The following is a 24,786-nucleotide window of genomic DNA, read 5'->3' as shown; positions in this document are numbered from 1 at the left end:
TTTTCTCAGAAAACTAAAATGGACTTGCCTTTTGACCCAGCAATTCCACTACTGGGATTGTATCCTAAGAACCCTAAAACACCAATCCCAAAGAACCTATGCACCCCAATGTTCATAGCAGCACAATTTACAATAGTCAAGAGTTGGAAGCAACCTAGGTGCCCGTCAGTAAATGAATGGATCAAAAAACTATGGTACATATACACAATGGAATTTTATGCTGCAGAAAGAAAGAAGGAGCTCCTACCTTTTGCAACATCATGGATGGAACTGGAAAGCATTATGCTGAGTGAAATAAGCCAGGTGTTGAAGGACAAATACCATATGATCTCACCTTTAACAGGAAGCTAAACAACAAAACAAACAAGCAAGCAAAATATAACCAAAGACACTGAAATAGAGAACAGGCTGACAGTGACCAGAGAGGAAAGGGGAGGGAATTTCAGGGGAAATAGGGAAGGGATTTAGAGGAACATATATAGAGGATACATGGACAACAACTGAAAAGGGTGGAAATGGGAGGGAAGGGAGGAGCACAGGGGTGGGATGGGATGGGAGTAATAGAAAACTGTACTTGAAAAATAATTAAATAAAAAATGGGAAAAAAATTTAGTCAAACAAGAAATGACAATACATGCTGATAATTTTTATTAGTGTTTTTGAAAGTGAATTAAAATTAATTTGCTCTAAATGCTGTTGTGCTACTTGAGTTGCAAGGATATGAGATGACCTCCCTTTTCCTGAAAGGAGAAGGGAATTCATAGAAAAATGGACACATTATGGATCTGAAATAAAAATTTAAGGCTTCCAAGCCCCTCAAGCGATCACCCACACTCTGCCACCTTTCTTTCATGCTTTATCTAGGCTTTCTGTTGTGTCATCTCCTTCTCTCTTTGGCTTGCCCCATTCTCCACTCACTCCCGATTGATCATTTTGCACCACATAGAAGATGGAGCAACTCTGTTGACTTGCCCTGTGTGGGACAGAGCCCTCTCCTTTCAGGCCATCTCATTGGTTAACTCAGGTAGCTGCTGTTCACCCCTGTACATCTGTGCCCTGTCACCTACTCAGACAACAAACAGATGCTTTCTTCAGCAGGATGCTGTAGTCAGAATTTAATCTAGAAGAGGATGTGGAATAGACAGTCAGGTTGGTTTGGTCTGTATATTCAATGAGGTCTGTCTGGAAAAAGTCCAGCCATTGTTAATGTAACAAGAACAGTTTGCACAACATTGATGTAACCTGGCAGCCAAGGAGAGTGGACTGGAATGTACATGTGCGAACAATGACAACCTCACTGTACTAGTCGGTGGAGGCAGTAGACATCAGTGAGTGAGCATGTGTACTGTGTGGCTGCCCCATTCAAAATGACTGAGCAAGTAAAGCAACGAGTCTGCATCAAATTTTGTATTAAGCTTGAACATTCCTCCATGGAAACTATTTGAATGATGCAGAAGGCCACAGCTATGGGCAACTGGTGATTGAAAACTTCATCACAACAGTGTGTCCACTCATGCATCATGTCTTGCACAGAATTTTTTGGCGAAACATCAAACCCACCTATAGCCCAGATTTGGCACCCTGTGACTTCTGGCTTTTCTCAGAACTAAAATAACCTTTGAAAAGGAAGAGATTTCAGACTATTGATGAGATTCAGGACAATAAATTGGGGCAGCTGATGGCAATTGGGAGAACTGTGTGAGGTCCTAAAGTGCCTACTTTTTTTTTAAGATTTTATTAATTTTTAGAGGGGAAGGGAAGGAGAGAGGGAGAGAAATATCAATGTATGGTTGCCTCTCATGCGTCCCCTTCTGGGAACTGGCCTGCAACCCAGGCATGTGCCCTGACTGGGAATCGAACCGTGATACTCTGGTTCGCAGTCCCGCGCTCAGTCCACTGAGCTACACCAGCCAGGGCTAAAGTGCCTACTTGATGGGGACTGAGGCGTCATTGTCCTGTGTACAGTGTTTCTTGTATCTTGTATCTTCTTCAATAAATATGTCTGTTTTTTATAGTACATGACTGGATACCTTTAGACAGACCTCATATATATGCATATTAAGTAAAATAATAGGCTTCATTATTAACAGCATTTAATAATCAGCAAGTATTAATGCACCAATATAAATTATGCACAATTTATTAATGCATCAAGTATTCCATGTAACCAGGTTAATAGGGCTGGGTATATATTTATCTGACTTTTTGAGTGATCCACTTGCATACTTCCAGTACTTTCAGTACTTTTGTTTTTTTAATCCTCATCTGAGGATATGTTTATTGATTTTAGAGAGAGAAGAAGGGGGGAAGAGAGAGAGAGAAACACCAATATGAGAGAAACATTGATTGGTTGCCTCCTGTTTGCACCCCGACCAGGCATCGAACCTACAACCTAGGTATGTGCCCTGACCGGGGATTGAACCCCCAACTTTTTTGGTGTATAGGATGATGCTCCAACCAACTGAGCCACCCGGCCAGGGCCATACATCTTATACTTAATATATTCTGCTCCTTCTGTCTAAATTACTGTTCCTTCTGCTTCCTATCCCACATAATCATTCTTCTGGGCCCAACTTAATATTTCTTCATATCTGAAGCCTTTCCATGAGTTAACACCCTCATGTTCTTTTATCCTATGAAAATTAGTTCTGTTTAGCAGAACTTGTAACTAGTTCATTTCAGCCATGAAGTAGTCATTACACTACTAAAGTTGGTTGTGAGTCGAGTCTCTTCTGGTAACTTAACTCTATGAGCCCAAGACATCTTTTTTACATTGTTTAGTTACTAGAATAGAATTTGAGTCCAGCTGGTCTAAAGAACATCATCTGTTATGTTTGCATTCTTTAAAGCATTTACTGAGTGTCTGGTCAGTCAAGTCAACAAGCATTTGTTTATCATCTGCTTTGGACTTAATAATCAGTAAGGTATAGGGAAATAAAAAAAAAAGTGTATTACCTTAGGGAACTTTTTATCTAGCCAAGAAGGCAACATTAACACAGAAAAAGTAATTTATTTTGAAACCGTATGAAAGAAATTCTGATTTAAGTAGTACTTTAAGTAAATGCTTAGTTCAGAGGAAGATTAGAACAATGAGAGGAATACCTCATTGAGAACTCAAATTGCCTTTGATAGATAGGTTTTAGATATGATCTAAATAGAAACACGTGTTGGCTAGAATGTTAAAGGGAACTGCCTTAAATTCTGTGCTGAAAAGTTTGTACTTTATCCTGAAAGTAACAGTGCAGAAAATGAAGCTATTGACTTAGGAAAATTAATCTGGCAGGAGAATGAAGGAGAGATTGAAGAGGGGAGAAATTATTGGCAAGGAAAACAGTCAGGAAACTAACAGTTACATAGGCCTGAAGTTGTAAGTGTCTAAACTGAGTAGGAATGAAAATGAGTCAATGATATGAAAATAGGTCAAAGGAAAGATTTAGCAAATAGTGGAGGAGGGGAAAGATCTCAAAGATGATTGTAGGTTAAGAGTTTGAAAACTTAAAGAAGTTGTTGTTCTGCTATCCAACATATGGAACCAATTTGGGGGGAAATGATTCTTTTGAATAAGAGAATATTAGAACACACAGTTAGAATTTCCAATAAGCATTTATAAACGGGACTGGAGATTAAATCACAGGGGAGATCTAATTGTATGGAATTGGGACTCACCCTGAAAAGGTATCGTTGGAACCTGGATTATTGCTGTTTCTTAAACATTAAGAGTAATTATGTCTAATGCCATTAATTTTGTGATCTAAATTTTCAATGGCTTTTAATTTGTGTAATACTTGCAAACACAGTTTGCATTTTTATAACCATGTCTGTATACATTGGTATACTATAGCTCATTAAGCACATTTGGCCTTGATAAAGGTCACTGATGCCAAACAAATTATTTACCCAAATCATTCTTTCTTTTATTAGGAAAGTAATTGATTTCAGAAATGTGTTTTAGAACTCTAAGTGTATTCTTCACAGAATTCCTTTCCAACTGAAGTGACTCTCTTTTATGTGTGGTAGTTGGAGGAAATGTGGACTGGAAGCAGATCGCAAGTATTCAGGAATCCATTGGAGAAACCAGTTCTCAGAGTGTTGTTGTTGCTGTAGACAGGTAAGGCAATCAGCTTACTCTCTTTTCAGATGAGTGCTTTTAATTGTGTAGCATTTAGATATATTTTGCTCAAAAGTAAACAAAAATTATTTTCAAAATAACTTTTCTTAAGTAGTATGGCAGTATCGTGATATGATGTGATTTAGAAAATGAAGGACCTATAATTTTGCATTTTAGATTACAGAATATAGGAAGGAAATAAATAGTATGATAATGTAAGTCATAGTAGCAAATAGTAGCCTTGATGAAAAGAATGCAAACATTTAGTTTCCTGTATAGAAAACCTGCCCCTTGCAGTCCCTATTAGAAAATAGAGTGTACTTGGACTTGCTGAATCTGTGGCAGAGGACTGTGTTACGGGTAAAATGAAGGGATTTGCTGGCAGTTCCTGATATAAGCTTCTTTGAAAGAACTTTGGGATTGGTGTATTATAGACGTTACCAGGTATTCCTCATTTTAAGTTTATGTTCTAGAAGAAAACACATACTGTGGTTTATTTTACTATTGGATTATTTAGTTTATTTCAGATTTTTTAAATTCCCAGTATGTAGAATAACATTTAATGTTCTTTTGAAGATTGGTTTTTTCCAGATAAATGCCCCCAAATTTGAAAGTTAACATTTTAGAATTTTGACATCAAATTTTTTTGCCATTTGTATGAAAACTTTCAAAAATGTAAATATATAATATATAATATTTTTTGATGCTTAGAGACTCAACTCATGTTTGATTTATTATTTTACTTTGCATCAGAGGAAACTTGTTGCCCCAAGTGTAGACAGAACTAGAGTGTTCGGGCTAACTGACCCTGGAGGTACTTCATGGAAGTTTTTCCTTGAAAAGAATCCTAAATGTCCACTTGCAGTCTTTGTCATCACTGTTGTTATTGTTGTTTTTTCAGGGGGCGGGGCGGGCAGGTTGAAGAAAGATTATATATCATCTTATACCTCTTATACAACCCAAAGGTTTACCATGCGCCTGGCACTTTTCAGAGTCCTTTATATGTATTATTTCATTTAATTCTTTGGCCTCGTGAGATGAGTGTTGTTATTGTCCTCAGTTTACAAATAAGGAAACTGAGACATGGGGTAATTAAATAACTTGCTCATCCCCACAACGGGGCTGACTTGGTCTTGATTGATTTGATAACCATTTCACCATTTGATAACCATTTGAGGAGCAGAGCCAGGGCGTACACTCAGGAGGTACATCTTGTGTGTGCACGCTTAACCTCTCCGCCTGCACATACGACAGCAGGCCAGCGTAACCTCTGCCCTTCTACCATCAGGGCAGCTTTCTTCCAAGTGATTTTTGGTTTTGCTTTCCAGAAAATCAGCTTCACTGTCATTAGGAGAATCATTCAGGCAAGAGTCAGCATTTTACCTACTATTTCTGTTTCCACAATATGCTTTGTATGACCATACGTAGTTCTGATTTATCCAACTATCCACTACTGTGGTACAGGTAAACATGTCACTCATCTGGATAGATAATATACCTCTCTGAAGAATTTCTGCTGTCTCAGAGGTGTCTTAACACATATACTATCCGTACTGTATCCTGTCAAACTCATCATCCCCAAAGACTTCTACAAACATAAATTTAATGTCCAATTTTATACAAAACCTCTGTATTAAAATATAACCTTATACTGTAAATAAAATTTACATCTTTGATTTATTATAAGATTATATTATTCTTGTGTGGTGCATTTCACTTTTTCATTAAATTCTTCCAAATTTCTTTTCAAGTATCTGAGTTTATTTTCATATGTAATATTCTGACTCTAGTCTATAAGCTAACTCAATGATATTATGCTGGTATTTAAGACAGTGGTGAAAATATTATCAGGAACATCCTGGAAAGCTCTGTACTTGTTCAGCCAAAAGAAAGAGTTATTTTCCTGTCCTTAGGCCTATTGTTTTGAAAAATCTTTTATGACAGCTATAGGAAGGAACTAAACATGAAAAATAAAAATAATTCTTCTTTGCTTAATTATTTATAGCTTCTGTTTTAATCAACAAAAAATATCTGATTTCATTAAAAACTTGAAGATAAAATTTTCTAATTATCTCCACTTTTTTATTAGGAATCCTGTACAATTAGAATTTAGGAGAATATTGGGCACTTCAGTGTGAAGTTCCTGATCCTCTAGGATTTGCTAGGGTAGAACTGGCTAGGCGTTGCTAAACTAGACCAATTGTATATATGATGTTACTAAACTATGCAGAGACAGATTTTTATCCCAGAATGATTTATCTCTAGAAGATACTAAATAGTTATTTAGTAGCATAGTTTTTGTTTTTATCATTTTTTTAAGCACATCAGATCTAGGTTTGTGAAATTGGCCCGTCACACATTTTATTTTAGGACATTCTATCGCTTTCAGAAATGTATGCCACTCAGCCCCCACTGTGTTTCTCTCTTAAACATCTTTCAATTAGATCTAAGAATTAAACGTTGCCCCTGCTATTTTCACTGTGAGAACTCTCTTTGTATACAGTAATTTTCTTTGCCTGTGTGTTGCCTACAGTTTAAAGTTTATTTGATCCAGAATCCGCAAGTTCTGTCAAACTTTTTGTTTTTTGCATTGCTTCATTACTATCATATGTGGGTGAAGCAGTAATCTGTCAGATTTATTTTTCTACTCATGCTTTCCAGGACATGTCCTTTAGTATTAGCACACAAGGTCCTCATGCTGCTGTCCTTTGCTTTCCATACAGGGGTTGTAGAATCCATTTCATAGACTGAATTTGTGAAACATAGCTCTGTTCTCCTGCCTTAGTATATTAAGGCTTAATTTTAAATGCCTCCACAGACTGCTGTGCTTTCCACATGACTTATCTTTAGTGGAGCATTACTAGACATAGAGCACCCCTCAGAGGCTACCAAAGTGAGTAGGCATTTGAATGCCCTTTCCCAGGATGCATGCTTCCACTACCTTCCAACATCACCAGAGTCTACGGACCCCATCTGATTGCTGCTACAACTTCTCTGTCCTGTGCCCTTTGTTCTCCATTATTTCACTGCCTTCAGAGAATGTGTTGCTTATTTTCTCCATAGTTGCATATACTCTCCATCTGTGCTACTGCTTTTATACACCTTCAACTCTGCCATTTGCTTCCTTCTCTGTTAAAAACTTTTTCCTTTGTTTCTCTTGCTGTTGTTTCTCCGATACTGTTTAGTTTTTACTCTATTTTTGTTTTGTTTTTATTCTATTTTTGTTTTGTTTTTTTTATATGGCCCTCCATGGGTATACCTCTAGTTTGAGAAATTGGCTTAATGAAATGCAGTCTGGCAATTTTTATTTTTGTTCATGTGAGAGCTCTGTACAAAGGATTTGTATATTTTAATTTCTGGATCCAATCAAACCACTGGATTAAGTGGGGCCTTATTACTCTTGGTTTTTTCTACTGAATTGTGTCTTCAGGCAGATCTTTGAATTGTTGTTTTGTTCTACTGACAAGAGCTTTGTGGGAAATCTCAAGGTATTCCTTTAGCAGGAGGTCATATCCTGAGTTATCATGTTAATCAATTTTTAATTTATTTTTCCAGTCTTGTTTTTGTTACTCATTGCCAGAACACACATATAGACATTCAGGGGCACAAAGATTAAAACAAATAGGATATACTCAGAACCATTTAGATTATGGTAGGAAGAAAAAAACTAGAATATATTTAAAATATTTATGTTTTGCTCCGGTAAGTGTGGGGCAGTGTAGCACAGTGGTTAAAAAAGTAGGCTCCAGAGTCAGCCTGACCTGGTTTGAATCTTAGCTTTAGCACTTACCAGTACTGTGACTTCAAGGGAATTTGTGTTTATAAAACTGAAAGTATAATGGTACCTACTTCCCAGGGTATTTGTTACTATTTTGAGTGTATGTATGAGAAGCAGTTAGAACAATATCCACCTTGTGGTTTTTAGTAGCTGTTAATGTTACTATGATTATTTTTATTTCTTTTTTTAATTTATTTTTTATTGTTTTTCAATTATAGTTATCCCCATTTCCCCCACATTACTCTTTCCACCCTACCCACACCTTATTTTCTCTCTAAGTTTAATATTTGACCAGCACCTGTATTTAAGGTATATTTTTTATCATGTAAATTTTATGGTGGTAATTTTAAATTGAGGAATATTGGTACATGCTAGAAGTCACATTCAAACCCTTGGTTACAAACCCAATGCAGACTTTAAAAAAGAGGACTAAGTTGTTAATGCTGAAGTCTTTTATGAAACTTGGAAACACAGAAAATGAGCTCAGTGAAGAAAGCTGGGCAAAGCCGGATAGTGTAGCTTTAATACTATGTATCCAAATGCCCTAAGGAAAGTTAATTCCTTTTGGTTAAACTGTTGGAGACTCCTTACAAGGTTCTATTAAATCATTTGTAACTTAACATAAATGAATTTTCTAATCAAACACACATCACTTATAGAAATGCAGTGGGATTTTTCATTTTAAAAATATGATAATGTTAGTAGGTAATCAGGAAAAATTGAAAAATTTTCTGTTTTAGTGTTCCAATTATTAGTTTTACAGTTTACTATTTTTCTATTCTCAGAGCCTTATAACTGTATCTAGTGTTTATAAATTTACTAATAAAATCAGAACCATATATTTTTACTTTACCTTTGAATGCAAAGGAAGGGACAGAGGAACATCAAGCCATACTTATTAAACTGTATAATAGTAAAAATATTTATTCGACTACGTAATTTTTCTTGTTCCTTTAAAACAGCTCAAAGTAGCTAGTACCCCCTGTCACTTACATTCGAATTGATGTAACAGATGTGCGATTATACTTCTTTTTCAGACTATACATTTTTGAGTAATTTTCTTTTCTTTAGAATATTTACAGGGTCTACAAGACTAGATGGAAATGCTATTGGTAAGTGTATATATTTATTTCACTTACAAACTGGTTGTTTGGCTCAAAGACTTGAATATTAAGCTAAAAAATTATGAATCTATTTATGTTATAGTGGATTTTGTTCGTTGGCTCTGTGCTGTCTCTATGGACGAATTACTTTCCACTACACACCCAAGAATGTTCAGTCTACAAAAAATAGTAGAAATCTCATACTATAACATGGGAAGAATAAGACTGCAGTGGTCTCGGATTTGGGAAGTTATTGGAGATCATTTTAATAAGGTATTTGGATAATTATAGGGTTTGTTTACATTTTTATTATTTTTCATTGTTTAAAATTTCCTTGTCATAATCTAATGACAAGAGATTTTTTCTTTCCAAGCAATTTTTTAAATTGTTTTTGTGATTAAATTTAGAGAGCCCTTTGAATCCTGTTTTTCTTTAGCTCTAAGATTTAAGAATTCAGTTAAAAGAATGCTTTTCTTGTTGTGAAATATTGTTAGCACCTGGTACCTTTATGGAGAAGCTTAGGGTTGATTTATCTTTGCCGTAAATGATATACTTTCTCTAACACAAAAATTGAAAATTATAGATTTCTGCTGTTGACATTAACACCTTCTCTTTCTGTTGCCATTGCAGGTTGGCTGTAATCCTAATGAAGACGTAGCTATTTTTGCAGTAGATTCCTTGAGGCAGTTGTCAATGAAGTTCTTAGAGAAAGGGGAGCTTGCTAACTTCAGATTCCAGAAGGATTTCTTAAGACCTTTTGAGCATATAATGAAACGAAACAGGTGTTTTATTTGTTGAATTGCTTACTATCAGAAAAATACTTTATTATTTTTCACAGCATGGGGAAACACAAGAAGGAGGGAAAGAAACCAGTAAGTTTTTATCTGTATGCATAGCCAAGCAATTATATTAATATTTTAGGTCTCCGACCATTCGAGATATGGTTGTACGGTGTATCGCACAGATGGTGAATTCTCAGGCTGCCAACATTCGGTCTGGATGGAAGAACATTTTCTCTGTGTTTCACCTAGCTGCATCTGATCAAGATGAAAGCATAGTGGAACTTGCATTCCAGACAACAGGGCACATTGTCAGTAAGTATTTCTTTTAGCTGTGTTTAAGTTAAAAAAAAAGAAATTATAATGTGTTCTGAAGATATTCAAGGATAAAGTTATGGGCCTTAGGCCTATTATGGTTTTTAAGCTTACCAAGTTTTGACACATAAGCAGAGTGAATAATGGTATGTTTTTAAAGTTAACATTTTTTTATTGTTTACTGTGCAGCGGGGACTATAATTACTCTGCATGAAAATTCTTAAGTCTTACAACTCTATGAGATAAGTGTGAGGAAGCTCAGGCCCGGTGAGGTGAAGTAATGCACCTACAGGTGCAGAACTAGAGAGTGATGCAGCTGGGATCAGAGCCAGGAAGCTTTAAGACAAAGCCTGTGTTTTGAACCACTACACTCTAGAGCTTCCTTTAACTTTGAGGGAGAAGAAAATATTAAAGATATAAGTTTTTTTAAATATATTTTATTGATTATACCATTACACTTGTTCTATTCCCCCCTTCATTCCCCTCCATCCACACACTCCCTCCCCCACCATTCTTCCCCCTTAGTTTATTACCACGTGTCTCAAGTTCTTTAGATTCTATATTTCCCCCACTATTCTCGCCCTCCCCCCTATCTATTTTCTACCTACCATCTATGCTATTTTCTGTGCCTTCTCCCCCCTTCTCCTCCTCCCACTCCCCTGTTGCTAACCCTCCATGTGTTCTTCATTTCTATGGTTCCACTCCTGATCTAGCTGTCCTCTTGGTTTGCTTTTGTTTTAGGTGTGGTTGTTAATAACTGTGAGTTTGCTGTCCTTTCACTGTTCATATTTTTCATCTTCTTTTTCTTATATAAGTCCCTTTAGCATTTCATATAATAAGGGCTTGGTGATGATGAACTCCTTGAACTTGACCTTATCTGAGAAGCACTTTATCTGTCCTTCCATTCTAAATGAAAGTTTTGCTGGATAAAGCAATCTTGGCTGTAGGTCTTTGGATTTCATGACTTGGAATACTTCTTTCCAGCCCCTTCTTGCCTGTAAGGTCTCTTTTGAGAAATCCGCTGACAGTCTGATGGGTACTCCTTTGTAGGTGACTGTCCCCTTATCCCTTGATGCTTCTAGAATTCTCTCCTTCATTTTGGTCTTGGCTAATGTAATGATGATGTGCCTTGGTGTGTTCCTTCTTGAGCCCAACTTCTTTGGGACTCTCTGAGCTTCCTGGATTTCCTGGAAGTCTATTTCCTTTGACAGATTGGGGAAGTTCTCCTTTATTATTTGTTCAAATAAGTTTTCCACTCGTGGCTGTTCCTTTTCCCCTTCGGGTACCCCTATAATTCAGATGTTGGAATGTTTAAAGATGTCCTGGAGGTTCCTAAGCCTGTCCTCATTTTTTTGAATTCTCATTTCTTCATTCCTTTCTGGTCGGATGTTTCGTTCTTCCTTCTGGTCCATTCCATTGATTTGAGTCCCAGTTTCCTTTCCATCACTATTGGTTTCCTGGACATCTCCCTTCATTTCAATTAGTTTAGCCTTCATATGTTCCTCTAATTTGTGACTATAATCTACCAGTTCTGTGAGCATCCTGATAAATAGTGTCTTGAATTGTGCTTCTGAGAGGCTGGCAATTTCTCGGTTGCTTAGAGTTATTGGCTCTGGGACTTTGAGTTCTTCTTGCGCCATCTTTTGGGCTGTTCGTTCTTGTTCCATAGCAGGATCGGAGCCCTAAAGTGTTCACTAGAGCAGGGCAACTCATTTGCTGGGTTGTGACGCTGTATGTTGGGGCGGGGTCAAAGAGGAACAGTTGTGTCCTGTCCGCCGCCTGCCGCCGTGTTCCCCACCGGCGCCGCAGCCACCACCGTCACCAGGCCCACGCGTTTCGTCCCACTGCACGCGAGTGTGCCACCGCCGTCAGCCCTCCACCACTGGGTTCGCCCCCTGGGGCCTGTGTGGTCCGTCTCACTGTGCGCGAATGTGCGACCATGGTCAGTCTGCCCCACACCCCGACTGGTTGCGGGCTGCCTGCGCGCCTATGTCGGGGGATCTGTCCTGCCTGACCCAGCTCTGCTGCTGGCTCCGCCTCTCTTACCGTCCCCGTTGAACGGTTCGTAGTTGTCGGACTTCCGTATAATTCCGTTTTCTGGTCTTTGGGTGTGTCCTAGTTCTCCAAACCGTTGTTATATTCAAACTTGGTTGTGGGAGAAGGCACAGTGTTTCCACCTATGCCTCCATCTTGGCGAAGTCCTTAAAGATATAAGTTAAACCCAACGAGGTTATAATTATGACCAGCATCAAGAATGACATCATCATAGCTATCATTTATTAAGTGCTTACTTGAATTATTGTACTAAGTACTTTTTACTTAAATTTATTTGGTGCTTACAACTATCCGGTGGGTATTATTATCCTTATTTCATAGATGAGGAAACTGAGGTAGAGAGATTAAACATAATTTTGTATCACTCAACTGTTAATACAGCACCTGCTGTATACCAGTCACTGCATTAGCTGCTGGGTTTATAGTGGGAACCACAGGCCTGTTTCCCTGTCTGTGCTCCTCAGGACAGTCAAGTAAGTGGTCACCACAGACTTGAACCCTGTCTCTTGGACACTGAAGCCTTTAACCTTTAAGAAGTATACATCACATCCAGAGAGGTTGATGTATTTTGGGGGGTAATTAAGAGTAATTGGAAAATTATAATTATTTGATATCTTTTCCTTCTTATTTTAGCCCTTGTGTTTGAAAAACACTTTCCAGCGACCATTGATTCTTTCCAGGATGCAGTGAAGTGTTTGTCTGAATTTGCATGCAATGCAGCTTTCCCAGACACAAGCATGGAAGCCATTCGACTTATTCGCCATTGTGCGAAATATGTGTCTGACAGACCTCAGGTATAGTGTCATTTAGTAAACATAATTTTACCAAATATTTGTCCCCAGTTAATAGTGACTGAATATTGAACTTCCTGAGATCCAAGTTAATTCGGAAATTAAAAGGATATGAAGCTTTTATTTTTCAGTAAATCCCAAAATTATCTAAGCTTGATTCTGAGTTAAAATAGGTAATAGTGATAACCAGCAGTTATTGAAGATATCAGATATTTTTCTGAGTGTTTCACCTGTGTTAACTTGTTTAACTTTCATTACCATTTTATGGGATAGGTAGTGTTACAGCCCCATACTAATAAAGAACCTGAGGCAAAAAGAAGTTAAAAAGTGTGTCTGTGGTTACCAGACTAGGAAAGGAGACCGAGGTTTGAACTCATGCCTGCACTGTTGGCCGCTGACCTGTGCTGCTGCTTGCCTGTGGTGCTGAAGTGGACTGTCAGGGGATGAGGGTGGGCTTTGGCACTGGAGTCAGAGCTTGAATGGGCAACCTGCCTGCCGACTCTTAGACACATTTGAATCTGTCTTTACAACTCCCCCAAGGAGAAGTGATACATTGTAGACCTGGTGGTAAGATTTTTACTGCATACTGACATGGACTTACGGTATGCTGAGTACTTTTTATATATATAAGCATCCACTCATTTGACCTCCATCCCTCCCCATTGTGGTTAGTGTGGTTGCATGGTGCCCTAACCAAATGATAAAAATGAAAACCTGATTTAACCTGGTTAATAATACAGAAAGCTGGTAACAGAGTCGAAGCTGAAACCAACCTTTGCGTCCTCGTCCAGTGCTCTTTATAGGCAGTTACATCTCCTTTTTTTATATATATGAATTACTGTGTTTTATCAGATTGTTCATTTTGATTTGTAACTGTCATTTTTTAAAGTTTCGAAAATATGCTTAATGTGGGAGTTATATTTTGCCTTTACTAACCCTCTCTTTCTTGAAGGCTTTCAAGGAATACACAAGTGACGATATGAATGTGGCTCCCGAAGACAGAGTGTGGGTGAGGGGGTGGTTCCCAACCCTCTTCGAGTTGTCCTGTGTCATCAACAGGTGCAAGTTAGATGTCAGAACCAGGTAACGTCAGTATTTGCAGTTAACACTTTCTAAGGCTCATTTTGACTTTAGTCAAATTAATGGTTTTTATGTGAACAGAAGTTCCATTGTAAAAGGCCATGAATCATGAGCTTTATCAAATATAGCAATTATCAGAAAGGCAGATTTTAAAACGTGTTAAAATAAAGCAGTGATAAAAATGGGAATATATTTTCCTTAAAATTTGATTGTAGCCTACTTTCAGTTTCATTTCTATGTTAATTGAATACAGATTCTGTCTTTTCATACATTTATTTCAAATCAGAAGTAGAAGTTAGTGGCAAAATTTATTTCCTGATGAGTGACAGAAGAATTTCCAAATGTGCATCTTTGATGGATTTTAAGTAAAGAACCTTTTCTCTAAAGACTGGTCCATAGCTTTGGATACTTTTGGTCTATTCAAAAAGAATTGAACTCTTTCCAAAGTATATTCTCAATAAAAGATCTATATGAACATACCAGTTTGTAAAGAAACTCTTGTGGATATAACAGAACCAGACAAGCACTCAGTGTAAACTTCTGGTGTTATCGCTCATATCAGTCCCGCAGGATAATTTTTCTCATTCTGTACTTTTGGTGCCAAATTGATATGGCCAACTGGTATTTCAGTGTCTGTGAAAGGTTCGAGTGCATTGTGAGTTCAGTTTTACGTTAAAATCCCTCTTTTAATTATCCCATCTTCTTTACAGGGAGAATCGTTAGTTACTTAGACAGTTTAGAGAACTTTTTAAAATCAGAAAGGTGGAACAGACCTGTAACAAACCAATGATAGAAAGGTAATGAAAAGACCAATCCTCCCTCCCCTTGTGCCAGAACCACACCCGCTCCCACCCAAGGTTAAGTTTGATTTATTTCCTAAGAAACTTCACTTTTATAGTGTTACTTGTTATAACAAAAAATTTATGGCACAGATAAGTCATCCAAAGTAGGATCAAACTTGGACTTAAACCTTGCGAATTTTTCACAGAGCTTAGTATTGGAACAGTGTGCCGAGTTTTCTCTTGACAAGGGATCTTCCCGCTTGCTTTCTTAGCCTGTCTGGGACCGGGCTGCCTTGCTTCTGACCCTCTCTTATAATCAGATAATGGATGGGTTCTGGTTGTCAAGGGAGAAGAGAAAACATGAGTTTAATTAGTAAAGGAAAGGGAAAGTATATTAGTAAACTCTTCAGTGATGGCTTTCATTTTCTTACTTCACCCCAGTGTCTGAGAGAGCCGTTATTTAGATTCCCTTTAAAAATGTAGCACTGTGATTTGTTAACACATGCATTCTCATTTGACTAGCTCAAAATTCTGCAGATTTACAGTTAAAGAGTTAATTTAAAGTCCCAAATATTCTTTTCTCTACACTAGCAACCTGTGTAGATCTGTGTCTGCTTTAGGGGCCTAGAAAAAGCAGAGTTCCCCATACCCGCTTCTCCCGAGACATGGGGGTGGAACCCAGTTACTTGGAGGGAGGGGAAGCTGATATCAAGCTCAGGAGATGTTGAGGAGGTGGAAGCCTTTTCCATTGTGCAGGGGAATGTGGCACTCGCTTTTTACTTCTTGCACATTAGGTATTTTATGTGCGAAGTAAACTGTTGTGAACCTGCCCAGGCGAACATCATACGGATTAGATCTAAATTCACTTGGATTAGTTTTCCAGGTTCTTTTTGTTTGAGGATGATTATAGTATTAGCTAAAAATCCTGATAGCTCTTTGAAAAAGACTTTCCAAAATCTGATTTTTATTTACTCTTAGGCTGTTTTTTATGTATTTTCTCCCTTGACCATAGTGCCACAAAATTAATATTCACTAATATGATCTTTCTCAATCTCTAATTTTATTTACTATTTTTAAATGCTGGGTGATGGGAGGGGCTTGGAAGAAAAGTAAAATAAAGAGAAATTTTAAGGTTAAGGACTTTGGAGTTTTTTGCTAAATTATGCATTCTAAGGAAAGCTGTATAACATAAAATTCTTAAAACTCAGTATCATGTGTTAATTTAAAACATTTGAAAAAACTGATTTTAAACTTTGTTTTCTATAGCTTTGTAAACTGTAACAATTATTTTAGGAGGGAGATTCTGGTATGCAGTGCTTTTTTGTTTTATAGTTTTCTTATTTATGTTCTGTCACTTTAGGGGCTTAACAGTAATGTTTGAAATAATGAAAACTTATGGCCACACTTACGAAAAACACTGGTGGCAGGATTTATTTAGAATCGTTTTCAGAATCTTTGACAACATGAAACTGCCGGAACAGCAGACAGAGGTAAGAAGACACTTAATTTTCACTTAACATAGTAAAGTGAAGAGGTTCTTAATAGTTTCCCTAGTATAGTACATTGTAGTATTTCAGATTAAGCCATTGAACAGAATAAAATTCCTATAAATTTTTTTCTTAAGGCATTATAATAAATTGTCTTTATAAACAAGAACACTATCTAGGGATAGAAATGAGTTAATTAATTAGTTGGTTGTTTTTAGTGTTTTTGTTGAACTTCAGTTTCTTTTCCTTATTTTAATATTGTCTTTAGTATTTATAGTGACTTCTCATCCCGAATTGAATAAAGACTTCATAAAAATAAGTAACATATGTATGCATTAGCACAAAACTGTATATGAAAACTATCAGTTCAGCTTATTCCATTATACATTTGAGAAAAATAAATTACACGTATTTTGTATGTTGCTTTTTGGTTTTTTAAACAACTACTTCACAAAAGTCAGTTTAATTTTAAAGGTATGCTAATCCCACTTGAATAAATTCTTACCCTTTTCTTCCTCTTTATTTCTCTTTCATGTTAGATCATACTCTGGAGCAGGGCCAGTTGTTAGTCATGCATATTGTTTGAAAAGTCATAATAATAATAGCAAAATAACACAATGATAGTTCTTTACAATCAGAGCAAGCAGTGCAAATATAGTTAAATTATTTTATACATTGGTGGTTATGGCATAATGGAGAAAACAGGTAGCAGTAGATTACATAGTAAGTGAGATGAAGGCAGTGTTCTAGAGCAGCGGTCCCCTACCTTTTTGGCACCATGGACCATCGGAAGATGTGGGGGCGGGGGAGGCGGAGCTCAGGTGAGCCTTTCCTCCCACCCCCCACGATTGTGGATGGTGAGGCTGGTGTAAGACAGGAGGTGGAGCTCAGGTGAGCTTTACTAGGGACTTGGTCCCTAACAGGCCTGGGCCCTGGGGTTTGGGGACCCTGCTTTAGAGGGAAGTAAGGGTCTGAAAGGAATGGGACAGGCTGACATTTTACATGTACAAACACACTTCTTTTTTAATTCTAGTAGTTGATGAATGGTCTGACCTTCCTAATGACGTTTTTCCCCTAGAAAGCTGAGTGGATGACAACGACCTGTAATCATGCACTTTATGCCATCTGTGATGTATTCACCCAGTATTTAGAAGTACTCAGTGACGTACTTTTGGATGATATTTTTGCCCAGCTATTCTGGTGTGTGCAGCAAGGTACGTCTGTACCAGATAAGTGACGCAAAGTGTTAAATGTGACCCTGGTGACATATAAATGAATTGTTCTCTTCTTTTCTAGACAATGAGCAGTTAGCACGATCTGGTACAAACTGCTTAGAGAATGTTGTTATCCTGAATGGTGAAAAATTTACCCTAGAAATCTGGGATAAAACTTGTAACTGCACACTGGATATCTTCAAAACCACAATCCCACATGCGTAAGATGATTTTATATGACTTTATATATTGAATTATAGACATAAAAGGTTTAAAGTAATGAGTGATTTCTTATAACAGAATTCTTTTTAAAAATCTCATTGTTCCATGAATTTGTATTTATTATACATCAAACTCCTGTAAACTATAACAAATACCTGATTTAAATTCCTTATAAACCAAACCTTTAGTCTGATCCTCTAAAACTGGGGTCATAATGATGTGATTCCACGTTTATAAGGTTTTATTTATCCAGGTTAAGATAAGCAGTGGTCTTGAATTTTTTTAAAAAAGGAAAATTTAGTTGTACCTATTACATTTACAGTTAATTTTCATTTTTTAGAGGCATAAGTTTGGGATTGTAATGAAGGAGTTTGTATCCACAGGAAACTACCATGTAGTCTGGCTAAGTGGCGGACAGCACCTGGACTTTTTGCAGGACGCACATGAACTCACTTCCCAGCTCTACCCTGGGCATCCTCTGACCTGCACAGAATTTCACCTTACATCTGCAATTTTTACATCTACTTGATAAGATATTTTAAATTTTACGGAAAACATCTTATCAAGTAGACATACGTGAATGCACTGGCATAAAACTATATATGAAAACTGTTGGTCCACATTTTTAAGCACCATGAACTTCTTCTTGATATGAATTAAGTATGTTTGCCCTGGTGCGATCCCTTTGTAAATATCCTCATCAGTAGGAAATAGGAAGTCGCACGTAAGGAGTGCACCCCTAGGAAAGAGTCTCTGGGGAAGACTACACGGAAAGGGGGCACAGTCATTCCCTTGGCCTATCTATAATTATTTGACAGTTCTTATTTTTGGTGCACATTTTGTTGGGTCAGTATAACTAACAAATACCTATTATTGTCATAGTTTATCTATGGTTGCTATTGTATGAATTTTTGCCTAGCTGTTGTCCCTATGAAGTCTTTATAAAAGCCAGTCAGGATGAATTTTTTTTTAAGAACTGCTTCTGATTTAATTCATTGGATATACACACTCAAGATATATGACCTTAGAGATCATCTAATAAGTCTATCTTTCGTATAGCTGTACCAGAGTTCCTTCCACATTGAACTGAAATGATGTGGTCGGTCACTCTCTCTGCTCAGTTCCCGAGGAGCTTCTGCTTCTCAAAAGCCAGAACTTAGGCCTTAACCATTTTTCTGCCCCAAGCAGCTGATCGAGTTAGTGTAGACTGGTGACCATGGCACCCTTTTAATTATATTAAATGTGAGCTGTTTTCTGGAAGTACACATTTTAAACTTCTCACTGGATTTTTAAAATTTTTTCAGCAAATCAGTCTTAGCAGTAGTCAGGGAAGGAATATGTTGTTTTTGGTATATCATGTGACTTTTTTGTGTCTATTACAAAACATATTAGATGTGGCACATTTTGCAGCATGAACGATTTGTGTGATTTTGTCATTTTTAAAGGCTCTTGACCTGGCACCCCACTTCAGGAGAAACTGTTCCTCCACCTTCCTCCCCCGTGAGTGAGAAACAGCTGGTGAGTTCTGACGAATAAGGCACGTTTTAAATTATTTAATTATTTGTGGTAAGTAATTTTTACCATGGGCCAAATTCTTTTCAGTGAGCCCAGCTCCTTTAAAAAGAAAGCATAAATATACTGTTCAGAATTCTCAGGTTAAATTTCATGGTGGCAGATTTCCCAGGAAGCTAAAATTTATCTCTGTTAGTGCCACGAAGGAGATATTTTAAATGATTTTATGCATGGTCTGGGACATAGAGTAAAATAATTTCAGGAGTTTTAAGTGGCAGGCACGAGATTATGTATGGATCTCCATGCCAAGCTGAACGTATTATTAGGTATTATTTAAAGTTTTAATTGTGATAGAATTTGACCTTAGAGAAAAGTCACATACAAACAGTTCTAATATTCCCTTCATATAGTGTATTTGTTTAACTAGGTTTATCATGACAAATTACCACAAACTTAGTGGCTTAAAACAACAGAGATTTATTTTTACATAGTCCTAGAGACGAAAGGTCCAAAGTCAAGGCATCAGCAGAGCCTTTAAGGGAGAATCCTCTTCTGCTTCCCTCAGCTTCTCGTGGCTGCTGGCAGCCCTTGGCATTTTTCGTCTTGTACTCACAACACTCCAGTCCTTCCAACAACTTTTTAAACCAAGTTTGGTACATATTACCCCATTTTATATATAGGACAGAGAATAAAAGATTATAAACTGAAGTATATTAAGTTAAAATATTATTTTGATTAACACTATTTTTTGGGAATGCTGGTCCTGTGTTTGTTCAGCAGCACGGGTGAGGTTGCTTCCTGCTAGGATGTTATGTCAGAAGTTTGAGTTCCTCTCGAACCACATTTCTGTCTTCTCGCTGAGTGTACTGTACCACTGTAACAACGGAAAGCTGGAACTGCAGTGATGTCAGCTACCGCACGTTGTCTGACACTGTGCTGGGGCTTGGCGTTTGTTGTGTAAGCCTCAGACGGTGACAGCCGTGTGGAAAGTGGCATCTTTATCGTCAGATCAGAAAACCTCAGTTCAGGAAGATTCATTGCTTTTCCCAAGTTGCACTTAGTAACCCGGGCAGAATTCTAGATTAAGCTCTGTTGGAGTAGGGTGTTCAGCTCCTCTTCCTGACACCGCACTTCTGGTTGGTCATCTTCCCACTGACCACAGCTGCTGCTTCCTAGTGACAGATCGTCCTTCCCTAAAGTCACCCCTGAAAAGCTTCACTGGGCTCAGCCGACACAAAGCTCGCAAACCTCCCCTCCCTGTCTCCACCACACGTGGGATCTCTTTCAAGTTCATGACACTTGGTGGGTACTGTTGACTACTTACCCCACACAGTGAAGGCATAGCATTTTTATTTCTTGCCCTAGGGTGGTCTCAGGCGTAAGCTGGGGGTTGGAAAGGAAGCTTTTCTCTTAAAGACTGTTTATTAGCTCCATCCATGTATAGGTAATTTAAAATAATTTTCTCATTGTGTCTGTAATCACTGTGTGTAAAATGTCATTTTTCATAGGAATACAAAAAAGCACAGCATAATAGAAACTATTTTTATTCTTAAGCTTTATTCATTGTACATATAGTGAATTTTTTTTATTTTATTAGGATACATTATCACAGAAATCTGTAGATATCCATGATTCTATTCAGCCAAGATCTGCAGATAATAGACAGCAAGCAACATTGGCTTCTGTCTCTACTGTGAATGAAGAAGCCAACAAAATTAAACCTTCAGCAAGTGAGTTATTTCTCTTAGTAAAAATAAATTGTATGATGTATTTTATGTAGGAAAGGGATGAAATTCTGCTTATTATTAACAAATAGACTGTAATTGATTGTGTGGTCACTTTGTTACTGTGTTTGTTCCAACCTGAACATCAGCCGCTCACCTGAGGATGGTCAGGAGCTCTGCTAACACCTGCAGTGCCAGCTTTTCCCACAAGGCTTTCGGCTAATGTTTATGTTGAGCTTGAGTCTTCCCTCTCCACCCCCTTCCCCATATTTTTTCCCGCAAAAGTGAAACTTGATGGGCCCTCTTCCACCTGACTGTGAGGGCCAGTGCTTTCCACCCTGCTGCCCCACACCCATGTCACCTTTGCTGCCGTCCTTGCCTTCTCAGTTCTTTTCACAAAGAAGGGGAGCCTCTTCCATTTTGTACTAAATTGGTTCAGTTTTGTTTACTGAAGGAAAATTATAGCACTGAGGAAAGACTGCCTCCTCCCTACAGGAAAAGAGGACAGCTTTAATTGCTTTTTTTTAAAGATTTTATTTATTTATTTCTAGAGGGGGGGAGGGAGAGAATCATCAGTGTGTGGTTGTCTCTCTCGTGCCCCCTACTGGGGACCTGGCTCGAAACCCAGGCATGTGCCCTGACTGGGAATTGAACCAGCAACCCTTTGGTTTGCAGGCCAGCACTCAGTCCACTGAGACACCAGCCAGGGCTTTAATTGCTTTCTTAAATTGACGTTAAATTCATGTAAGTAACTGTTTTAAAGTGAACAATTCAGTGGTATTTAGTAAATTCACAATGTTGTACAATTGCCACTTTTATTTAGTTCCAAATCATTTTTTTATCCTCACCGGAAGACATGCCCTTTGATTCTAGAGAGGGGGAGGGGAGAGAAACATCGATGTCGGAGAGAAACTTCGATGTCAGAAAGAAACATCTATCAGCCGCCTCTGACCAGGGACCAAAGGCGAAACCTAGGCATGTGCCCTGATCGATATCAGACCTGCAACCCTTTGGTTTAGGGGGTGACGCTCCAGGCAACAGAGCCACACTGGCCAGGTTCTAAGACATCTTCATTACCCCCAAAGAAAGCCCCATGACCACTAGGCTGTTCCTCCATGTGCTCCAGCTCCCCAGCCCTCAGTGAACACCAGTCTGATTTCTGTGTTCGGATTTTCCGTTCTGCACATTTCATATAATGGAATCATGTAGTATGTGATTTTTTTATGTCTGACTTTTATTTCGCATAACGTTTCAAAGTCTGTCACATTGTAAAATGGATCAGTAACTCCTTTGTATGACAAAATAATTGTCACTTGTATGAAATATGCCACATTTTATTTATCCATTCATCTGTTGATGGACATTTGAGTTTATTCTACCTTTTAGTTATCATGAGTAACTAAAAGGTACAACTGCTACAACTGTCTGTTTACAGGTGTTATTTAGTACCTCTTTCTGCTTCTTTTGGGTATGTCCCTGGGGCTGGAATTGCTGGCTCCTATGATAATTCTGTATTTCACTTTTGAGGAGCCACTGAGATGTGTTCCATAGTGGCTGCACCATTTTACATTCCCACCAGCAATCCAAATTTTTTCCACATCTTCGCCAACATCACTGCTTCGTCGTGTGTGGTGGCCATTGTAGTGGGTGTGAAGTGGTATCTCATCGTGGGTTTGATGGGCATTTCCCTAATGATGAACGGTGTTGAGGATCTTTTCACGTGCTTATTGGCCATTTCTATACCTTTGTGGAGGAATATCTGTTCATGCCCCTTGCTCATTTTTAGTTGGGCTGTTTGTCTTTTTGTTACTGAGTTATAGGGGTTTGTTACATGCTCCACGTACTGCACCCACATCAGATACAGGATTTGCATTTTCTCCCGTTCTGTAGACCATCTTTTCATTTCTTTGATAATGCTCTCTGTTACACAAAAGTTTTTAATTGTGATGAAGTCCAGTTTATCTTTTGTTTCCTTTTGTTGCTCATGTGTTTGATGCCATAGCTAAGAATCGATTAACAGGCAGGAAGATTTTCCCCATTGTTTTCATCTAAGAGTTTTATACTTTTAGCTTTTATATTTAGGTCACTGATCTATTTTAAGTTAAAATTTTTTCAGGGAATTTTTAATTAATCCTAGGTGCTTTTGTTTGTTCTTGAGAGAAGACAGATTTGCTATCCTACTTGAAAGGAGCTTCTAGCTTCAGTCACTGTGTCTTGCTAACTTCTTAGGAGAGAGAGAGATGGTGGTGAGTGGCCCATGTTCTCCAGAGAACAGCATGGCTCATGCAGGAATTGAGGACAGACTAGTGAGTGGCTTTTCTCTCTCTCAGCCCCAAGCCTGACCTTAAGTTTACTTAGCTCTGTAAAGGAAGGCTTTGGTCTTCACACATCGGAAAGCTTGCGCTTGACGGATCTGAGACTATACCTTTGACAGAGGAAGGGTGCTGCAGCGCTGCCACCCCGAGTGAGGCTCGGGCTTCTTGTCCTCTGCCAGACATCCTGCTCTCACTCCCCTTCAAGTTCTCAGGAAGAATTCACCATGGGAACTGTTGACTCAGAAGAGTCGGAGCTGGAGGGAGGAGCAGATGGCCGCCATGTTCTCGTGGGCCCATTCACTCGGTGCTGGGTTGCGGTTCCTGTTAGAGGAGGAGGCCGTCTGCTGTCCGACTGTCTCCTACCCGGAGACTGGGTGCTTTGCTAGCCCAAAGGGTGGCTGTCCCACTCTCTCTGCACTTGCTGAAAGTACCACCGCCCCTCTGGTCTCAACTCGAGTCTGGGCTCAGAACCTGCTGCCCCACGTAGTTCATCTTTGCTTAGCTTCACTCCTGTTCTTCGGTGACTCCTGAAATGAGTCCATTACAACCCTGGCAGGTCAACCCTTGTCACGAGTAAAATTTGTCCAATAGATATTGTCTCCATCTGTGCTGCTGGTCCTTCTAGTGAGACTGAAGGTAGAATCTGCGTCCTCCAGTTAAGAAAGGCCACCGGAAACCGGAGGTCCCAGCTCCCCTCCTGCGGCCAGAGTGGAGCCTCCTCGGCCTGCTCTCACTTCACTCTGCTGATAGCAGTTAACACCCCTGAGCAGCTGAGGTGGGAGCCTGATCGCGGGTCCCAGCAGGGGTCCCAGCTGTGCTGCCCAGAGTCTTGCTCCAGCCACCGAGGATGTTTCTGTGCCTTGAATGAGGGAGGTGAATGAGTGATTGGTACACTTAGAGCCGCAGCTGTATTGCAGGAATAGGAAGAAGATATGTAAGATGAAGAGACAACCATGGGACTTATGTGTTTGTGTTCTGATGTGAGATCTATTACTGAAAACTAAGTATTAAATACAACAGCCTTTCTGAAAACTTCATGGGAAAAAAGCCTTTATTAATGACGTAAATAATAAGCAAGTTTTTGCTAATAACCAAAATACCTAAAACATGAATTTAACTTACACAGCTCAGAGTTCAGAAAAGAGAATTTGTAAAGAAAAGTGGAAAGAAACTGAAGGATTGCAAGTCTTCCCGTGCCAGAGCCACTGCCCTGACACAGAATGACAGTCACCCTCCTCCCGGGGAAGTCCCCAGAGGGCCGCTCCTGGGACTCAGTGTTGAGGTGTGGCCGAGGGGCCGGGCCGCCCTGAGCCTCCGGTCAGCGCTGCCGAGCGCTTGCAGCTCTCAGTGGCTGAGTTGTCTTTCCTAACCTTGACCTTCTGCACTTGCTTAACTTGAGATGGTTAGTGAAATGGGAAACAAATTTTTTAAGATTTTTTAAATTTATTTTTAGAGAGAAGGGAAGGGGGGGGGAGAAAGGTAGAGAAAGAAACAACAATGTGTGAGGGAGAATCATCCATC

General features: G+C 38.7%; 1 protein-coding gene across 2 annotated transcripts in view; it reads left to right on the top strand.

The window, feature by feature from the left end:
• The window catches only part of ARFGEF1 (ARF guanine nucleotide exchange factor 1), a 107,842-nt gene that overhangs the window by 74,379 nt on the left and 8,677 nt on the right, over nucleotides 1-24,786 (top strand). For both annotated transcript variants that reach the window (XR_005068300.1, XM_037058675.1), the window contains exons 23-34: nucleotides 4,018-4,108; nucleotides 8,958-8,998; nucleotides 9,093-9,262; nucleotides 9,620-9,771; nucleotides 9,911-10,083; nucleotides 12,772-12,932; nucleotides 13,882-14,012; nucleotides 16,152-16,281; nucleotides 17,357-17,492; nucleotides 17,575-17,713; nucleotides 19,160-19,232; nucleotides 20,824-20,956. Coding sequence is in view for 1 of the 2 variants with exons in the window: in XM_037058675.1 (XP_036914570.1) it covers nucleotides 4,018-4,108; nucleotides 8,958-8,998; nucleotides 9,093-9,262; nucleotides 9,620-9,771; nucleotides 9,911-10,083; nucleotides 12,772-12,932; nucleotides 13,882-14,012; nucleotides 16,152-16,281; nucleotides 17,357-17,492; nucleotides 17,575-17,713; nucleotides 19,160-19,232; nucleotides 20,824-20,956 (1,530 nt within the window). In the remaining variant the exon portion in view is untranslated. The remainder of the gene's footprint in view (nucleotides 1-4,017; nucleotides 4,109-8,957; nucleotides 8,999-9,092; nucleotides 9,263-9,619; nucleotides 9,772-9,910; nucleotides 10,084-12,771; nucleotides 12,933-13,881; nucleotides 14,013-16,151; nucleotides 16,282-17,356; nucleotides 17,493-17,574; nucleotides 17,714-19,159; nucleotides 19,233-20,823; nucleotides 20,957-24,786) is intronic.

The sequence above is a fragment of the Sturnira hondurensis genome, unplaced genomic scaffold (genome assembly GCF_014824575.4).
Source record: "Sturnira hondurensis isolate 20B ecotype Veracruz unplaced genomic scaffold, ASM1482457v3 Scaffold0010128, whole genome shotgun sequence".
Classification (NCBI taxonomy): domain Eukaryota; kingdom Metazoa; phylum Chordata; class Mammalia; order Chiroptera; family Phyllostomidae; genus Sturnira; species Sturnira hondurensis.
Note: the sequence above shows the minus strand (reverse complement) of the source record. Positions and strands in the feature narration are given on the sequence as shown.